This window comes from Sminthopsis crassicaudata, chromosome 5, assembly GCF_048593235.1.
Source record: "Sminthopsis crassicaudata isolate SCR6 chromosome 5, ASM4859323v1, whole genome shotgun sequence".
NCBI lineage: Eukaryota > Metazoa > Chordata > Mammalia > Dasyuromorphia > Dasyuridae > Sminthopsis > Sminthopsis crassicaudata.
The window spans coordinates 10,467,966-10,484,054 of NC_133621.1; the positions used below are offsets into that span (position 1 = coordinate 10,467,966).

At 37.9% G+C, this 16,089-nt stretch overlaps 1 protein-coding gene across 2 annotated transcripts in view; it reads left to right on the forward strand.

Annotated features, from left to right (window-relative positions):
- ITGB8 (integrin subunit beta 8) overlaps positions 1 to 12,056 on the forward strand; it is a 119,372-nt gene extending 107,316 nt beyond the window's left edge. For both annotated transcript variants that reach the window (XM_074268496.1, XM_074268497.1), the window contains 2 exons: positions 3,947 to 4,107; positions 4,219 to 12,056. In XM_074268496.1, the coding sequence (XP_074124597.1) occupies positions 3,947 to 4,107; positions 4,219 to 4,341 (284 nt within the window). In that variant the 3' untranslated portion in view covers positions 4,342 to 12,056. The remainder of the gene's footprint in view (positions 1 to 3,946; positions 4,108 to 4,218) is intronic.
- Positions 12,057 to 16,089: the final 4,033 nt, after the last annotated feature.

Consider the following 16,089-nt stretch of genomic DNA (forward strand, 5'->3'; position numbering starts at 1 on the left):
AGAGCTGACTCATCTTAGGTTTTACTGATTCATAAAGACTAGAAAACCTTGACCTTCTGTTACCTTCAGTTACTCAGTTATACACAAGTACACATATGTATGCATGCACACACACAAACACACACGAGCTGGAATACTGGCCTAGACATTAATAAACCTGAATTTGCTTTCTGTTTCGGACACCTAAGTGACCCTGTACACTTATTTCCTCACTTATAAAATGAAGAGGAAAAATAAACATGAAAATAGTTGCCGTGTAACATATTTAGGTTTGCAAAGCCCTTTATACCATTTTTAAAACTTTCTCTTAAAAATTCTGTGAAATAAGTATTATTAATTCCATTTTTATATGGGCAAGCCAAGGTAGAGAGAGATTGAGTGATTTGCTAAGGGTTAATGGGGGTGTCTGAGGCAAGCTTGGGCCCTGGGCCTTCAGAGCTACAAGCTCAGCACTCTATCCATTATGTCAGACTGGCTCTCTCTAGGCCTGCATTAGGTTCTTGTGAGGTTGTTTACAAAGAGTTTCGCCTGCCTTTGAGCACTAAGTAAACACCATTCATGGTGTTACGGCATTGCTGGCCCTCTGCTCCGAGATATTGCTCGGCACATCCTCTCCCCCAAGCCTTTAGCCTGCTCCTGAGCTTTCCCAATATGCACTTGGCTCCAAGACGAGCTCCATCTGCCTCCAGCTGGACCTTCTATCGTTCAGAACACAGAGATCAGAGCTCATGGTCATTACCATGCCATTTATTATACCAAGTAAGCAAATATTCCTGGCTCATGTGACCACAGAAAGCTTCTTCTTGACAAGCCATGGGCAAAAGCTGTTGCTTGACACCCCACCCCAAGGGGGAAGCCAAAGCCGCATGGATAACCTTCCTAACAATATCCTAAAGGTCTCCTGTTCAAGCTAAGAAAATGTCTTCTACCCCTAATGCAGTCCTGCTCTCTGCTCATTACCAAAGGGCCCACAAGGAAAGAGCACTCATTTGCTCTGGCATATACTACAATTTCCCCTCCAACCTGCCTTAATTCAGTGGGTTTCCTTGTCTTGAGGTTATAAATCAGGCAGGATTCCAATCCAGGAACAGGAACCAAATAAGATATCAGTAAAAGAGCTGGTTACCAAGCACGACAACTTCTATTAACCAATTTATCAATATTCATTTCAAGGGGAAAAAAATCAAAGTTTCTGCCTTCAAGGAGGTTACAATCTATTGACAAATATAACATGTCTTCATTTAGCAAGCACTTATTAAGTGACTATTTTGACCCAGGGGCCCAATGTCCAAGGAGCTTACATACTATAGAGAAACACCAGTCAGTTTCGTGTTGATTCAGTGAGCATTTTAAAGCACTTCCTTCCTGTATGGAGAAATCCATGGCTTGGGATTCACAAAGACATGTTTCAAATCCCATCTCTGAAATCCATTATCTGTGGAATATGGACAAGTCACTCATCTTAATCCCCAGTTTTCTTATTTGTATAACAAAGATCCTACATAATTCCCAGAGTTGTTAGGAGTATTAAATGAGCTCATTTGTATAAAGTGCTTTGCAAACTTGAAATGTCACTTATTAGATGCCTGTTATTATTGTAGGGTCATAGATTGAAGGGATGTGCATGCCCAAAGAAAGCTCAGAGACTAAAGCTAATTGTCACTTAGGGTATAATCAAGCATCACATGCAAACTTTGGCACACTCCTTCCTATCAGCCATTAACCATATCCCTTTCCTACTCTTAAAAGGGATTTGCAAAGGCCCTGGGCTGCAGCCAATCACGGCCCAGTGATAAGGCAACCCTTCCCTTACTGCTGAATTGTGATTTATTTTTTAACATCTTTATTTATTTTATTAAATATTTCTCAATTAGATGTAAACAGTTTTTGATATAGTAATTTCCAATTTTGATCTCTAAATCCTCTCCCTCCTACCTGCCTTTTCTCCCCTCCTTAAGAAGTCAATTTAATATTAATTATACATATGAAGTTATACAGAACATTTTCACACTTGCCATGTTGCAAATGAAAACCAGAAAAATAAAGTTTAAAAAGTCTGTTTCAACCTACATTCAGAGTCCAACAATTATCTCTCGGAAGATAGAGTATTTTTCATCATGGGTCCTCCTTTGGAATTATTTTGGATCATTGTGTTATTCAGAATAGCTGAGTCTTTTAGTTGATCATCATAAGTAATCCCAAATAATTTGGGATTAATCTTGTTTTTACTGTGTTCTGATTCATTTCAAAGAATTCAGGGAAATTACCCATAATTCAAGATCCTAAACTATCTATGTTTGGTTTGACTCCATGTTGTGCTGGCTAGGATTGATCCTCTCCCTTGAGTCTCTCAAGGGGAAAGGGGGAAAATCACAGAATCATAGATCCATTGGAAGAGATCTTAGGAAACAATGAGTGTCATTTCTATATGAAAGGATTCCCCCTCTATAGTATACACAGCAAAGAGTGGTCTGGTTTTTGCTTGAAGTCTAGTTAGTAAGTAAACCTCAACCCCGGACCCCCAGAAACTCAAGAATTCACCCAGAGGATAGGCAGGATAAGCAGTTAACTCAGGGCACTCTGGGGGATTCCACGCCACCTCTGGGTTCTCAGAGTATTATGAAACCGTCTCCTCAGAGTATCTGGGTGATGGCCCTGGCTCGGGAGCCTCACAAAACCTGCCAAACAAGATACGCCAAATGTTTGGTCCTAAATTGGAGGCTCGGCGCGGCTAGCTTCTTGACACAGCAGACTCCTTTCCAGTTAGTATTCATTTGCTCTTGAAAGAATAGATTGTGAATGCTTAAAAAAATAACAAAAATTCATTTCTTGCCAAAGAAAAAGTGAAAGACAAAGAACAAAGAGAACTGGGTTTGGCAGGCAGGACCTAATGAGATCCTCCCAGTTACTGGAGAAGCCAACACTAATGAAGACCGACACAGCGATTTCAAGGGAGATTTTTAGAGAAATCTTTTCTAATAGTGCTGATTTGGCTTCTTCGGATATTAACTTTATTTCATATGACTGAAGCAGAACAAATAGGGAGAATACACAGCTAGAGAAACCAGTGAGAATTTCTAATCTCCAGAATTGTCAAGATTGTATTTACGTAATTGTGTACTCACCAGAACATCAACAACCGTCACAAATGCTGTCATTTGGTCATAATTAACATCAATTTTAGTTGAAAGCCTCAGGCATGTGCAGCTGATTCTGTAAAAGAGAAATGTTGGAAAGATATGATCTCCATGACTGTGGAGAGCCTTCTCTAACAGATGACTTTTATTAAAATTTCCATGGATCTGTGACTTCCTCCACATGGATGTTCCTTCTAATAAGTCAGATAGGGATCCATCTATGCTTTCCCATCTGTGGAGCCTTGTCCCTGTCTTCCTCCCTGTAAACCCTGCCCGGTCAACATGGCCGGGATCCTCCCCTCATCTCTTGGAAGTACATGGATAACAATAGTATTAACATGATATGTCCCTTTTTATTGATTGTTGTCACTGTTCTTGACCCACGTTTTCTCCTGAATTTAGGGTAAAGGTTGTAAAGGACAGACTCTCAAGGTCTCAGAACTAGATATAGGAGACATTAGCCCCATCTACTCATTTTACAAATAATAAAATGGAAGTCTCAGAAAGCTTAAGGGAAACTTATCTAGTATTGCTCACCTATTAAATATAATAACCTTCATCTCATTCTGTTTCGGCCTTAGTATTGACTGATACATGGGTTTGTAGAGTGGTTAAAACATAGTAGGTGCCTTAAATGATTGCTTGTCTGAATTGAAACTACATATGTGTATGGATGAGGTGCATGTGGGATAGATAAACTTGCTTTATTCACATTCAGGTGAAAAAGCAAAAAAAAAAAAATTGACTTAGTAGCATCTCTTGATGTCTTCATGGCCCTCAAGCTTCAACTTTCTGTTTCCCCTTTGCAGAATGTTTCTCTAGCCCAAGCCACTTTCGAATATTTTTCATCATCTTCATCATCACATTCCTTATTGGATTATTGAAGGTTCTCATCATCAGACAGATCATCCTCCAAAGGACCAGAAATAAAGTGAAATCTGCCAGTTACCGAGTGTCCACATCAAAGAAGGTAATTAGCTTTGGAAAAGGCATTGGGGTGATGGGATGCGGGGATGTACATTGAGTTTTTGCAGAGAATATCCCAGTTTTTCATTGATATCCCTATGGTTTCTTCCCGAAGGATAAGATGTTTCTGCCTGCAGTTTGCACGCACACGGTCACATATCGCCGTGATAAACCCGAAGAGATAAACATCGACATCAGTAAATTGCACCCTCACGAAACTTTTAAGTGCAACTTCTAAAGGAATGGGGGCTCCATTAGAAACCTTCTCCATGACCAACTCTTAAAAAGAAGTCTTCACATTGAAAAGTCGCAGGAGATGCCCAAACGTTCTTCAGTCACACCGTTAGTGGCAGAAACTTCCATATTGGGACGTGGCCGTTGGATGTGATAGCTGCTGATTTTTTGAAAGAGAAATGTGGCTTACTACTGTTCGAGACTAGTGTTGTCGTAGCACTTTAATGTAATATATAACTTATTTAGTTACAGCATAGAATGTAGATCTGAACAGCACTGATCTCACTTTACAGGTAGCTAACCTCCATCCCTTTTCCCTGCTGGAAAGGACAATCTTTGTGAGATGACTCTGGCGTCACTGTATACTACAAGGGTACAGTCCTTTCTCGGGTTATAGTCATTCATCACCAAATTTCCAAATGAAAAGTGGTTTTTATTTTAATTCCATTTACCAGGTGTTTACACTTTTTTTTATATATATTTGAACTTCAAGTAGAATGTAAACTCCTTGAGGGCCAGCACTACTTTAAATTTTTTTTCTGGATCCTAATGCCTGGCCCACAGCCCGGCATTCAGTAAGAATGCTTGCAAGTTGGACTGAATTGAAGTGAACAGTGGAAACATCCAGAATGAAATGTTTACTCTATATCTTGATATTTGGGTGATAGGTGATGGTAGATAATTGGTGGTAGGTCAGTGTAACCTTCATCTCATAGTAAGTGATTTTGCTTTCTAAACTCTAGGATGGTGTTGTTGCTGTGTTGTTGTTTACTGTTGCTTGTTTGTTTATCTAAGTGTCTTTTGTTTGGGGGTTATTGTTGTTGTTGTTGTTTTTAACAAACTCTAATTCCAGAGGTTTCTCCTCATTTTTTTTTGAGCTTTTCATTTTGATGCATGTCACAGATTACTGGATCAAGGACGTGCTTAGCTACTGCCACTGGGAAAACCAAGGATATTGAGTGTCAATTTCATTGTCTTTTTTTTTTTTTATTTTCTTGTTGGGAATAACTAAATGGTAGATCAAAAGACCCAGTATAGAAGTTTCCGTTTCCTGTGGGATGCCATCCCTTCATTTCCCATTGCTTTGGGGTTACCTAATCAACTAGACTTTCCTTTGCCCTGAAGGTGAAATTGAACCTCAACAGTTTACCTGAAAATTGTGCTTCAGGCAAAGTAGCCAGTGACTGCATCTTTTAAAAATTTTACTTAAGAAAATAATAGTCAACTTTTGCCATATAAACTGGATTTCAATATTTTTTCCCATCAGTATGCTAAACTACCCAGAGGACTGATGATGTTCCCTACTGTCGAAATAGGATCTGAGCTTCCTTTTCTTATGAAAGATTCTTTAAAAAAAAAAAACCCATAGGATATTAGAGATTCTGTAGTTGGACTTTCTCTTCCTTTTCTATATTTTGCTGGTTAGAAATTGGAAGAACCAAAGAGATGATATGATCTAGGTCACAAGTCTTCTCAATCTCATTATTTTATTCTCTCTCTCTTTTGGTACAATAAGCTACCTCCTAAATCTTTTAAATTAATATTAAAATATAATAGTTTTTTTTTAATTTCCTTATCAGAGGTAGTATATATGTATATATGTGTATGTGTATGCATATATTTACATACATACAATTGCATATAGTAACATATATAATATATACATATATATAATAATGCATAAAATTAAGGAGATAAGGGAAACATGTGCCCCCCAAAAAACTTGTAATATATGAGAAACTCTTGGATAATCACAGACTTTGAGAATTGGAAAAAACCTCAGCATCTTTCAAGTCATAATTCTTAACAAAAGGAATTTACCACTATCTTAAACTTCCTACCGGTTTGTTTACCTCCTTAATAACTTCCTCACTGGAAACAGCACCTTCACTTTCATGTATTTATAAACATGTTCAAATGAGGCAGAATGGTGTAGTGGATAGAGTCATCCTTGGAGTCAGGACAGCCTGGCTTCAGTTCCTGCCCCAAAACAGCCTGGCTGGGTGACATTGGGTAAGGTACTTGCCTTCTCCCAGGCCCCAGGTTGTAAGTCTGTCTCTGTCTCCAGTTGGCTGGGCCGATGCAGCAATTCATTGCCACAGGGATTTTGCCTATTAGTCATTCCCTGTGCCAGCTAAATCACAGGTCCAGAACAAACATAACAAAAGAGTCACTTTAAATTCTAGTTCCTTGTCAACCTGACAAAAAGTTCACGCTCTCCCGATCTATTTAAAATAAGCTCAGATCTTCAACTGAACAAAAGTCCAGGCAAGAGCTCATGGCCACATGTGCACAGAACCAACCTTCTTGGTGAACATGTGAAAAATGCTTAAGATCTTATCACTCCAGAGTTTCCAAATATTGGGGCAATTGGTGTTGTTTCCAGACAATCATTATGTCAATGGTATCAAATATGTGTGTGTGGGTATTATTTTTAATCACGTAGAATTATAGATGGGAAGCCCCCAAAGTGTATCTCTACAGCATCCCAATATGAGTACGTTTCCATCTTAGATTTTTGTTTATTCTTTTTTGTCAAACTGTTGAATTCTTCCCCAGGTTGGCTTCTTGAAAAGTTTAAATCCCTTAAATGAGCAAAACTCTCAATTATTATAAAGAATGTTCTCACTTATAACTTTGATTGAAAGTAAAAACTGGTGAGATTTGATAGCCAGTTGTACTCTTCTAGATTCATCCCCTAGATCTGGGCAGTTGTGGTAATGGTGTTAATTTAGCCTTCTGAAGAAGGGGCCTGGGACTCAAATAACTCTCAGCACCAAAACGCAGCTACACCAGAAAACTTTCATTGAACTGACAAATATAATAAGGAATTAAAAAGGGGGGTCAGAAAAGAAAAGAGTGAAGGAAGGAAGGAAGAAAAGGAGGGAAGAAGGGAGGGAAGGAAAAAAAGGAAGAAAAGGAGAGAGGGAAGGAAGGATGGAGGGAGGAAGAAAAAGAAGGATGGAAGGAAGAAATTAAGGGAAGGAGGAAGGGAAGGAGGGAGGAAAGAAAGGAAGAAGAAGAAAAAGGAAGCCATTTTTCTTAAGAGTGAAATGCTGTTATTTAACTGTCTCCATTTTATAATTACCTATAATGCTTGTTCTTTTAGATATATAATTATTTATTAGTTTAATTTTTGTTTTTACTTAAATTATTTAGACTTTTTTTGATTTAAAAGATGTTCATGTTTTTTAATTAATTTAACAGGTGAGGGGAAAACAGGGTATTATTAGATTAACTACCATATGTAATTAGGGCCTAGTTTCTACTCATATTACCACAGAAAACTTTTGTATCTCTGATTAAAGGAGAGGAGTAACAGAAACAAAGAAAAGTAACCCTTTGCTTTGAAATGAAAATTTTGTATTCATTTTATAAAGACCTTGCAGAATGTTTTGGTATGGCACAGTGTGTGTGTTCCTACAGATAAATAAGTCCATAGAAATATTTTTTCCTCTCTCTCTCTCTCTCTCTCTCCCTCTCCCTCTCCCTCTCCCTCTCTCTCTCACACACACACACTACATAAAGCAATGTCATGCAGCAGGAATAGCTTGGGATAGCTTCGGCTTTAGACCTAGGGAATGTGGGTTCAAGTTCTGCCTCTAACACTTACTACCTGTGTGATCTTAGTTAAGTCTCTTACCTCCCCAGAACTTTATTTTCCCATCTATAAAATGAAAAGCTTGTGCACAGTGGCCTCAAAAATATCTTCTAGATATATGATTCTAGGTTTCCTTTAACTTAGATTTATTGTAGAATTCTGTCAGGGATGCAGTCAGGCTTCAGTTTGTTATCTGAAAGTCACTTAATGAGGAATATAAATTTTCTCAAGAATTCAGATGTCCCTAAGAGAATTGGATTTTTGTCCAACTGTCCAATTCAGTTACTTATAAACCCATAAAAGGGCGGGGGAAGGAACCAGGGTTTGAAAGGAAAAGGAATCCTCAGGGGAAAGCTCTGACTTAGAGTTAATTACTACAGATCCAGTGAAGCACTGCATCCAGAAAGGTTTGTCTCAAAATTCTCACCACAAGCCTACATTTCTGCAATGGCAGCTGATCTGAACCCAAAGGAAAGTTCATTAGAGAGCAATTCTCAAGCACAGCCAAAAGTAGTATTCTCCTAGGGGAGGCTTCTATGGTTAGTTAACATTTGTTCCAAAGAAATCTACATTTTTAGTTCTCTCCCTTTCTTTCTCCTCCTCTTCTTCCTTTATCTCCTCCTTTCCCTTCCTCTTCTTCTTCCTTTGTCTTCCTCTTCTTCTTTTTCCTCCTTTCTACTCCTCTCTCTCTCTCTCTCTCTCTCTCTCTCTCTCTCTCTCTCTCTCTCTCTCTCTCTCTCTGTGTCTCTCTCTGTCTCTGTCTCTGTGTGTGTGTCTCTCTCTCTCTCTCTGTCTCTGTGTGTGTCTCTCTCTCTCTCTCTCTCTCTCTCTCTCTCTCTCTCTCTCTCTCTCTCTCTCTCTCTCTCTCTCTCTCCTTCCTCCCTCTCCTCTGTAACTTCTCCTCCTTCTCCCTCTCCTCCTTTTTCTCTGCCTTCCTTTCTTGGGAAAGGAAACATACTATCATAAACATAGATTACAAAAGGATCCTCCGGGATAATCCAGTCCATTCCCCCCATCTTAATTTTATAGATGAGGAAAGTAAGTCCAGAGTCACTTGCCCAAGGTCACACAGGTAACAAAGCCAGTATCTTCTTCCCACTACACTGCTCAGCTTGGAAATGTTGTTTTTTGTACTTAATATTTTATCAGAGACATATTTTTTTCAGTTATTCATTCTAGCTTAAGTTGATTCAAGTGAAGAAACATTATTAAAAGAACTCAGAGATTGAGACCTCTCCATAAGAATTCACTTTGAGGGTCATTTCTTCCTTGAATACCTATTTATTTTTCTACCTAAACATATATATACATATATAAACATATATATATACATATATGTGTATATATATATGTATATACACATATATGCATATATATGTGTATATATATGAAGTATATTTGAGCTACACCCTATTGTGTCACATGACCCTCATAGCAGCCCTATGAGAGGGGTGCTATTTTTATATGAATGACAATTAGTGTGATTTCTCTTCAAGATGTTTGTAAAGTCACCACAGAGCCTGCCTGATAACTACTTCAGAGGAATAAAATAATGCAAAGGATTGTCATTCCTTTCCTAATAGAGAGGAGGTGACTCAGAGCTATTCCATTGTCTGTGATCCCATATAAATTTTCTAGATGGGAGGAATAGAGGCATGAGAGGGCTTGACTCCAAATCAATAAAATCTGAGTTCTGGTTCTGGCTTGACTGGACATCTGCTTACTAGTATATCACAGTATGCATTTAATAAATGCTTGTTTAGCGACCATTTGACTGAGAAAGACACTTAGCATCTCAACCCATCAATAAAAAAGGATAAAAATAATAATACTTGCCTCTCAGGGTTATTGTAAGGATCAAATAAGAAAAAAAAAAATAATTGATTTTTCCCAGAAGGGACAGTGATTCCAGAGATTAGAGCAGTAAATGGGTCAAGAGGCCAGATGGGTTTTATCTAATATTTCCCAGATTCTATGGTTTGCCCATGACAGAACTGGAATAGGCTTATGGGAAGAAGGAATAGAATGCCAGGAGTCTTTACTTCTTGGCTGCTATGAAAGAAGCCATTGTAGGTGACTGTGGGAGAAGCTACATTGGATTAGAGAGAGAATGGTGTCAATAGTAGCACATTTTTTCCTCCAGAACATGGCCTCTTCTGGATCTATTGGCTTTCCAGAATTTCCCATTTCAAGGTCAAAGTCACACCTCTCGAATTTGGGGAATGCTAGGTAAAATTCTGTTGGTCTCTAAGTCAAACATTTTCTTCAAGGGCCACTGGCTTCTGAAGCAGGACCCAAAGCCAGGTTATAGTCAGTTCTTTGCAAAACCTATCATGCTGTAGAAATGTAAGCTATTTCCCAGTCTTATTTATAGAATGCACACACTTAGAGTTAGAGTTAGGTTAGGTCACCTAAGTTTTTGTTGAAGATTTGCTCTTTTGGTACCTGATTTATGAATAAACTTTAAGATAGATTTCCTTGGGCAGCCCATTATATCAGAAAGCCAAAATATAACTGGAAATTGGGTCTTCTGTCCCTTCTTCATGTCATGTCAGTTCTCTTGTCTTCCATTTTGTTGACAGGTAGCCAGCATGGTACGACAGAATCTGTACTCAGGGCGAGTATGTTGGTCCTGTCTTCCCCTCAGCCTTTCTTTCTACCCTCTCTCTTCTCCCCCCCCACCTCAGTCCAGATACAACTCTGGTTTATCATTTCCTTCTAACGCACATTTAGGTTATTTGAAATGCCTGAATCATGGGCTACATGCACTGGAGCCCTGGGCAGGAAGAAGCTAAAAGTGACTTTACCCAATGAACTTCTTGGAATTCATTTCTGGGTAAGAGAGCTTTCCCCCAGTAGAATATAAGCTTCTTGAGGGCAAGAATGGTTTCTTTATCTTTATATCTCCAGTGTCTAACCCAGTACCTGATAGTAGCAGGTACTTTATAGATATTTAGCAAATTGAATTGAATTTGTCAGTTGGACTTGGTTCTTTAAAATCATTTCTGCTTTGTGTTTTAAATTATCTATACTTCTCCCTGTCTTTTTCTTCCTCTTTCCTCCCTTCTTAAATTCCATAAAATTAAAAATGAAAAGAAAATAAGAAAAAAATCTCAACAAAATGGATGGATTTTAAAAATGGCATTGTGTGGAATGTTCTACATTTGTAGATGTGCACCTCAAGGAAGGAGTATATGTCAGGGAGGGTGTCTTCTTATACCTTTTATTACAGCCAAATTTGATCTTCATGATTTCAGTTTCCATTGGTCAATGATTATTCTTCCCTTGACATTAAGGAGGTCTTTGTAATTGACCTCATGCTCCTTTTTAGCCATGACATATTTCTTTTTTATTTCATTAAAATTCCATTCCATCTATGGATTCTTCTTGTGTAGTCTTGACTACAAGACTGAATTCACACAATAGCAAAAGCATACAGCACTGATGGGCCATCTATCACAACCATGAATGCTGACTAGATATGAGGTCTGAATTTTAAATTATGGAAAAATAGAATTTGCACAAATTAGGACAGAAATTCATTGAAGCTCTATTTAATATGCCATTAAAGTCTATTTTACTTTTAACTTCCACTGTTTTGAAGGAATTTAAAATTCAACCTCTAAAATTATTTTTATAAATATCTTTAAATTATCAATAGGTTAACTTTTAGTCTATTGAATTTTCACATTTTTAACCTATACTACCTTTGTAAAAAATAAATTTAATATAGCTCTTCATTTTTTCTAATGGAAGAATTTTGAATTTAAAATAGCTCCTAGGAAAAGAAGCAGGTCCTTATTAAATTTCTCATTTAAACCTTTTAATGATATTTAAAATTATAGAATTCTAATGACAATGAAAAAATGCAATGGCTACCTTGACTTCCCCTAATGTCATTTATGTGCCTGACTTTTAATTCTAGCTGACTACTAACTTCTATTTTGAGGTATTTATTAATGAATTGACACTGTAGTTTCCTGTGAGATGTTTATTTTTCTAACAGAGCTTATAACAACTGGGAGATCCATGTTTCGTGGATGGAACATTCTAAAAATCAATGTTTAATTGCGATTGAATCCTGTCTGTTTTTAAATAAAAATATAAAGGTCTAAAGGCATTTTTGTTGTATCTTTGTTTATACACTGTTGACTTATGGCACCCCTCTCCCTGCAACACTCCCCATTTTACAACTGATGACACCAAGAGATAATCCATTATCTTGCCTGGACATAGGAGGGTGCCTTGCACTGATCAGGAACCATAAACATTGTCTGTTTTTTTTTAAAAAACATATTTATGTATATTATAGGTCAAGTGAGGAGATAACCCATAGGGAAGCAATAGAAGAGGGCCTGGAAACATTAATTGTTCGGAATAATTTTTACCCTAGATGATTCGCCCTTTGCTTTCATGATAAGCAATAGTAATTAAAGAGAAGATTTAAAACTTGGGTTCTAACCAAGTTCTAACCTATCACAGGGCAAGTAGTATTCCGGGCAACATCCCTTATGCTTCTCTGAGCCTCAATTTCCTCATCTGTAAAAAGAGGCATTTAAACTAATTGATCTCTATGGTCTTTTTCAGTTCTAAAATACTGTACCTACAAATATGGAACATTAAAGAAATTGTTTTCAAACTTTTGATGGACTGCAGTGTGTGTGAGAGACAGAGGCAGAGACAGAATTTATTTGGGCTTATTCTAAAAAAGGGATTCATAACTTAGGGTGTGGGAACTCTCCCTCTATTACCTGTTCCACCTCTCTTTTATTTATATATAGAGAGAGATATATCTATATATATGTGTGTGTGTAGAAAAATATAAATATAATCTACCTATGAAATATAATATATTTTGTTTATAGTATTATGTATTCTATTTTGTGCATTTAAAATCATACTCTAAGAAAGTCTATGTAGATTTTACCAGACTTCCCAAGGAAATTATGACAACAAAAGTTTTCAGCATCCCTTGAGATGGAAGTCAGCATAGATAGGGCAGTTAATCTCTAGCATACTTCCAAAAAAAGGAAGAGGGAGAGAGAATGGGGAAGAAGGAAGGGAAGAAGGAAGGTGAAGAGCTTAGAAAAATTCAGGACTATTTGATTATTCTCTAAAATTAAACTTTTAGGGGAATTAAAGGGGGAGGCTATTGGAGGATGAGGGAGAATGGTCGCTTTTTCTTAGAATGCTTTCACATCCTGGTCAGTTCTGGATCTGGAGGCCATTGTTTTTAATGTGAGCTATATATAAACAACTATTCCAAATGGGGAAAAGAAAAAACTTTTCTTTTTGACAAATTTTTATTGATTTCCTGTTTGCATTGCCTAGGTTGCCTATTTGTTCTCCCAACTTCAACTTATTAGAAAAAAATTTTAAAAGAGGGGAAAAATGAAAAAAAGATTAGATCAGCAAACCTATCAATCCATCAAAAATGGTAATAGAATAGTTAATCTTCTACACCTATATCAAGAAGGTAGGGAGTATTACCTAAGAAAATATTTTCCTATCAATCGGTCCTATCTCAGGATTCAGATCTGGTCTTCTCATTTACTGCAGTTGCCTAAGATGGTGATATTAACTAAACATAAGATGGTGATATTAACTAAACATGAGGTGGTAGATAGAGAAGCCATAGGCAATGTTGAAAGGTACTCAGGGCTACGGCCAAAATGGCCTTGGCTTTGAGCCCTGGCTCAGTCATTTGGAAATGGAGTGACTTTGGGCAAGTCACGTCATTTATCATGGCTTCCATTTCCACATCATAAGAAATAGAAATGTCAGTATGTCTACATCAAGGAGGTAGTCACAAGGAATGTGTTTTAATAATATAGCACATTTTTATCATTTATATGTGACTGCCACCATCACTACCACCTCTTCTTCATCCTCATTATCATCACAATCACCCCCTGAGAGCAGTCACAAAACCACAGCCTTAAAGCTTGGGAAAAACTTAAGACTCTCTAATCCAACCACATAGTTTCTAATTTTTTATTCTGAATTTATATGGTCATACAACAGAACACAAAAGGAAGATTCTCTATAAAACAATGATTCTCCCTTTAAAAACACTTATTTTTTAAGTAGATAAAAAAATGACTCTCAAAATGTTCTACTGTGCTTCCTTCTGAACTAGCATTCACTTCTGTGTATTTTAGAAAAGATTATGATTGCTCCCCTTTCTTTTTGGTGTCATTGATGTCACTGCCTCCTCTTGCCCCGATTAAAGACTGAGAAAGGGAAAAGGAAAAAAGAGACTCCCTGATGTTAATGCCTTATTCAGTGGTATCAGAAATAAAATGAGGAACTGATTCTCCAGGCTCCAGAGTCAGGGCTAGTCCCATCATACCTCACTAGAGATCCAGGGATTGGTGAAGTACATAGACAACAGAGAACCATTCCTTGAATCAGAAGGACATGAATTCAAATTTGGCCTCTCAGACACTTGACAATAGATTATGACTCTGAGCAAGTCACTTAGACCCAATTTCCTTGCCAAAAAATAGAGATATAGGAATCAAGGCAAACCTTGATCTGGGGAACCTACAAAGTTAAAAGGGAGTCAAGATATCTGCTCAAAAATTCAAGGTGTAAAGGCAGTGACATGTACAACTCCATCTCTCTGGGACATGATCCTTACATCAATGCTACTTCCTATTCTCTACTTGAAATAAAAATAAATAAATAGAATAAAATACAGTAAAAATGAAAACTGAACACAAATCCCCTACTCTTCTCTGACAAGGTCAAGAGGATTATACAGAACTAAGAAAGACCACTTTCCTAAATTATGAAAGACCAGATTAACAAGTACCTGGGAGCCTGAGTTCTTTAGCTTTTTGTAGAAGGTTTTAGAGAAAAGCATTTCAAGGTGCTGGGTGTGGGCTGTGCACCCTGGCAACCCCACTTTCCCCAGGAAAAAAAAAAAAGATCCTCCCATTTGAGCCAAAGGGTTCTGAATCACAGCAGCCTTGGGTATTTGTACTTAACAGGGAATAGATTATCTCCAAAGGGCCTAAATCAGGCTCAGCTGATTGCCCAGTTAGCCTCATGCAAACCCCCATCAGATGAGAAACAGATGGCCCCCACACGCCAAATGGACAGAAAAATAAGCCCACATTGGAGGCCAAACATTCCGGAGTATTGGAGAGTTCCTGCTGAGGGTTGTCCCAGTCCTTACTGACTTCCAGAGTCACTTAGGTGCAGTCATACCATGCTAGCCAGAGCCAAGAAGAATTTTCTCAGAGACAAATATGAAACTGATTTGTCAATTGGCAAACCTTTCCCACTCTGCTTTTGGAAGCAGGACTCTATAGCATCTGGGCTGCCATCAGCTGATCCAGGGATGGAGATGGGACACCAAAGGGCCACTGGGAGGTTGAACCTCCTCCAGACACGTCAAAGCTTGGAAAGCTCTCTCTGATCAAAGTGAAGAGGGCTATGTGATACCGAAAAACAAAGCTAAGGTCTCTCCTGTTCTGCCCCTGCCCCACATAGTGCTTTCACAGTGGATTTTGCCTAGAACTCTGTACTTGCTCCACTTTCTGAAACACCCCAATTTCGGCTCACTCAATATTTTCATTCAGGGCTCACAGGAACTGATAAAAAATACTTCCTCACCTTGAATTGGCTTCTTATCTGACATTATTTCAATGTGACATACAATTTTCAAAGACTTTTCAGTCTAAAGCCTGTGATTGATTGGTTGATTGGTTAATTGATTAAGACATGTTCCAACCTATTTAAGGTATCAAGGTCAAAATCAGATAGGTGGTCTTGGACCCAATCCTTGATCCATTTTACAGATAAGAAATTGGATCCCAATCCATTTTACAGATAAGAAAACTGAGTCTCAAAGAGATGAGGTGGATTGACCAAGGTCAAAAGGTCATAGGAAGAAGAACTGGGATGATTCTAAGCTGGAGTTGAATCTGCTAATATGTTATTGCATTTGATTCTCACTACAACTCTGTAAAGGAGATGCTATTGCTATTCCCATTTTAAAATGAAAAACTAGTACTAGACATAGAAAGGAAGTCGAATAATGCTCAAATCCACTGGATGAGAAAACAGAGACTGGGAGTGATGTGGTTATGCTTCCAACATCCTACACAAACAGCAATGTCAGATGAAAACATAGTCATCTCT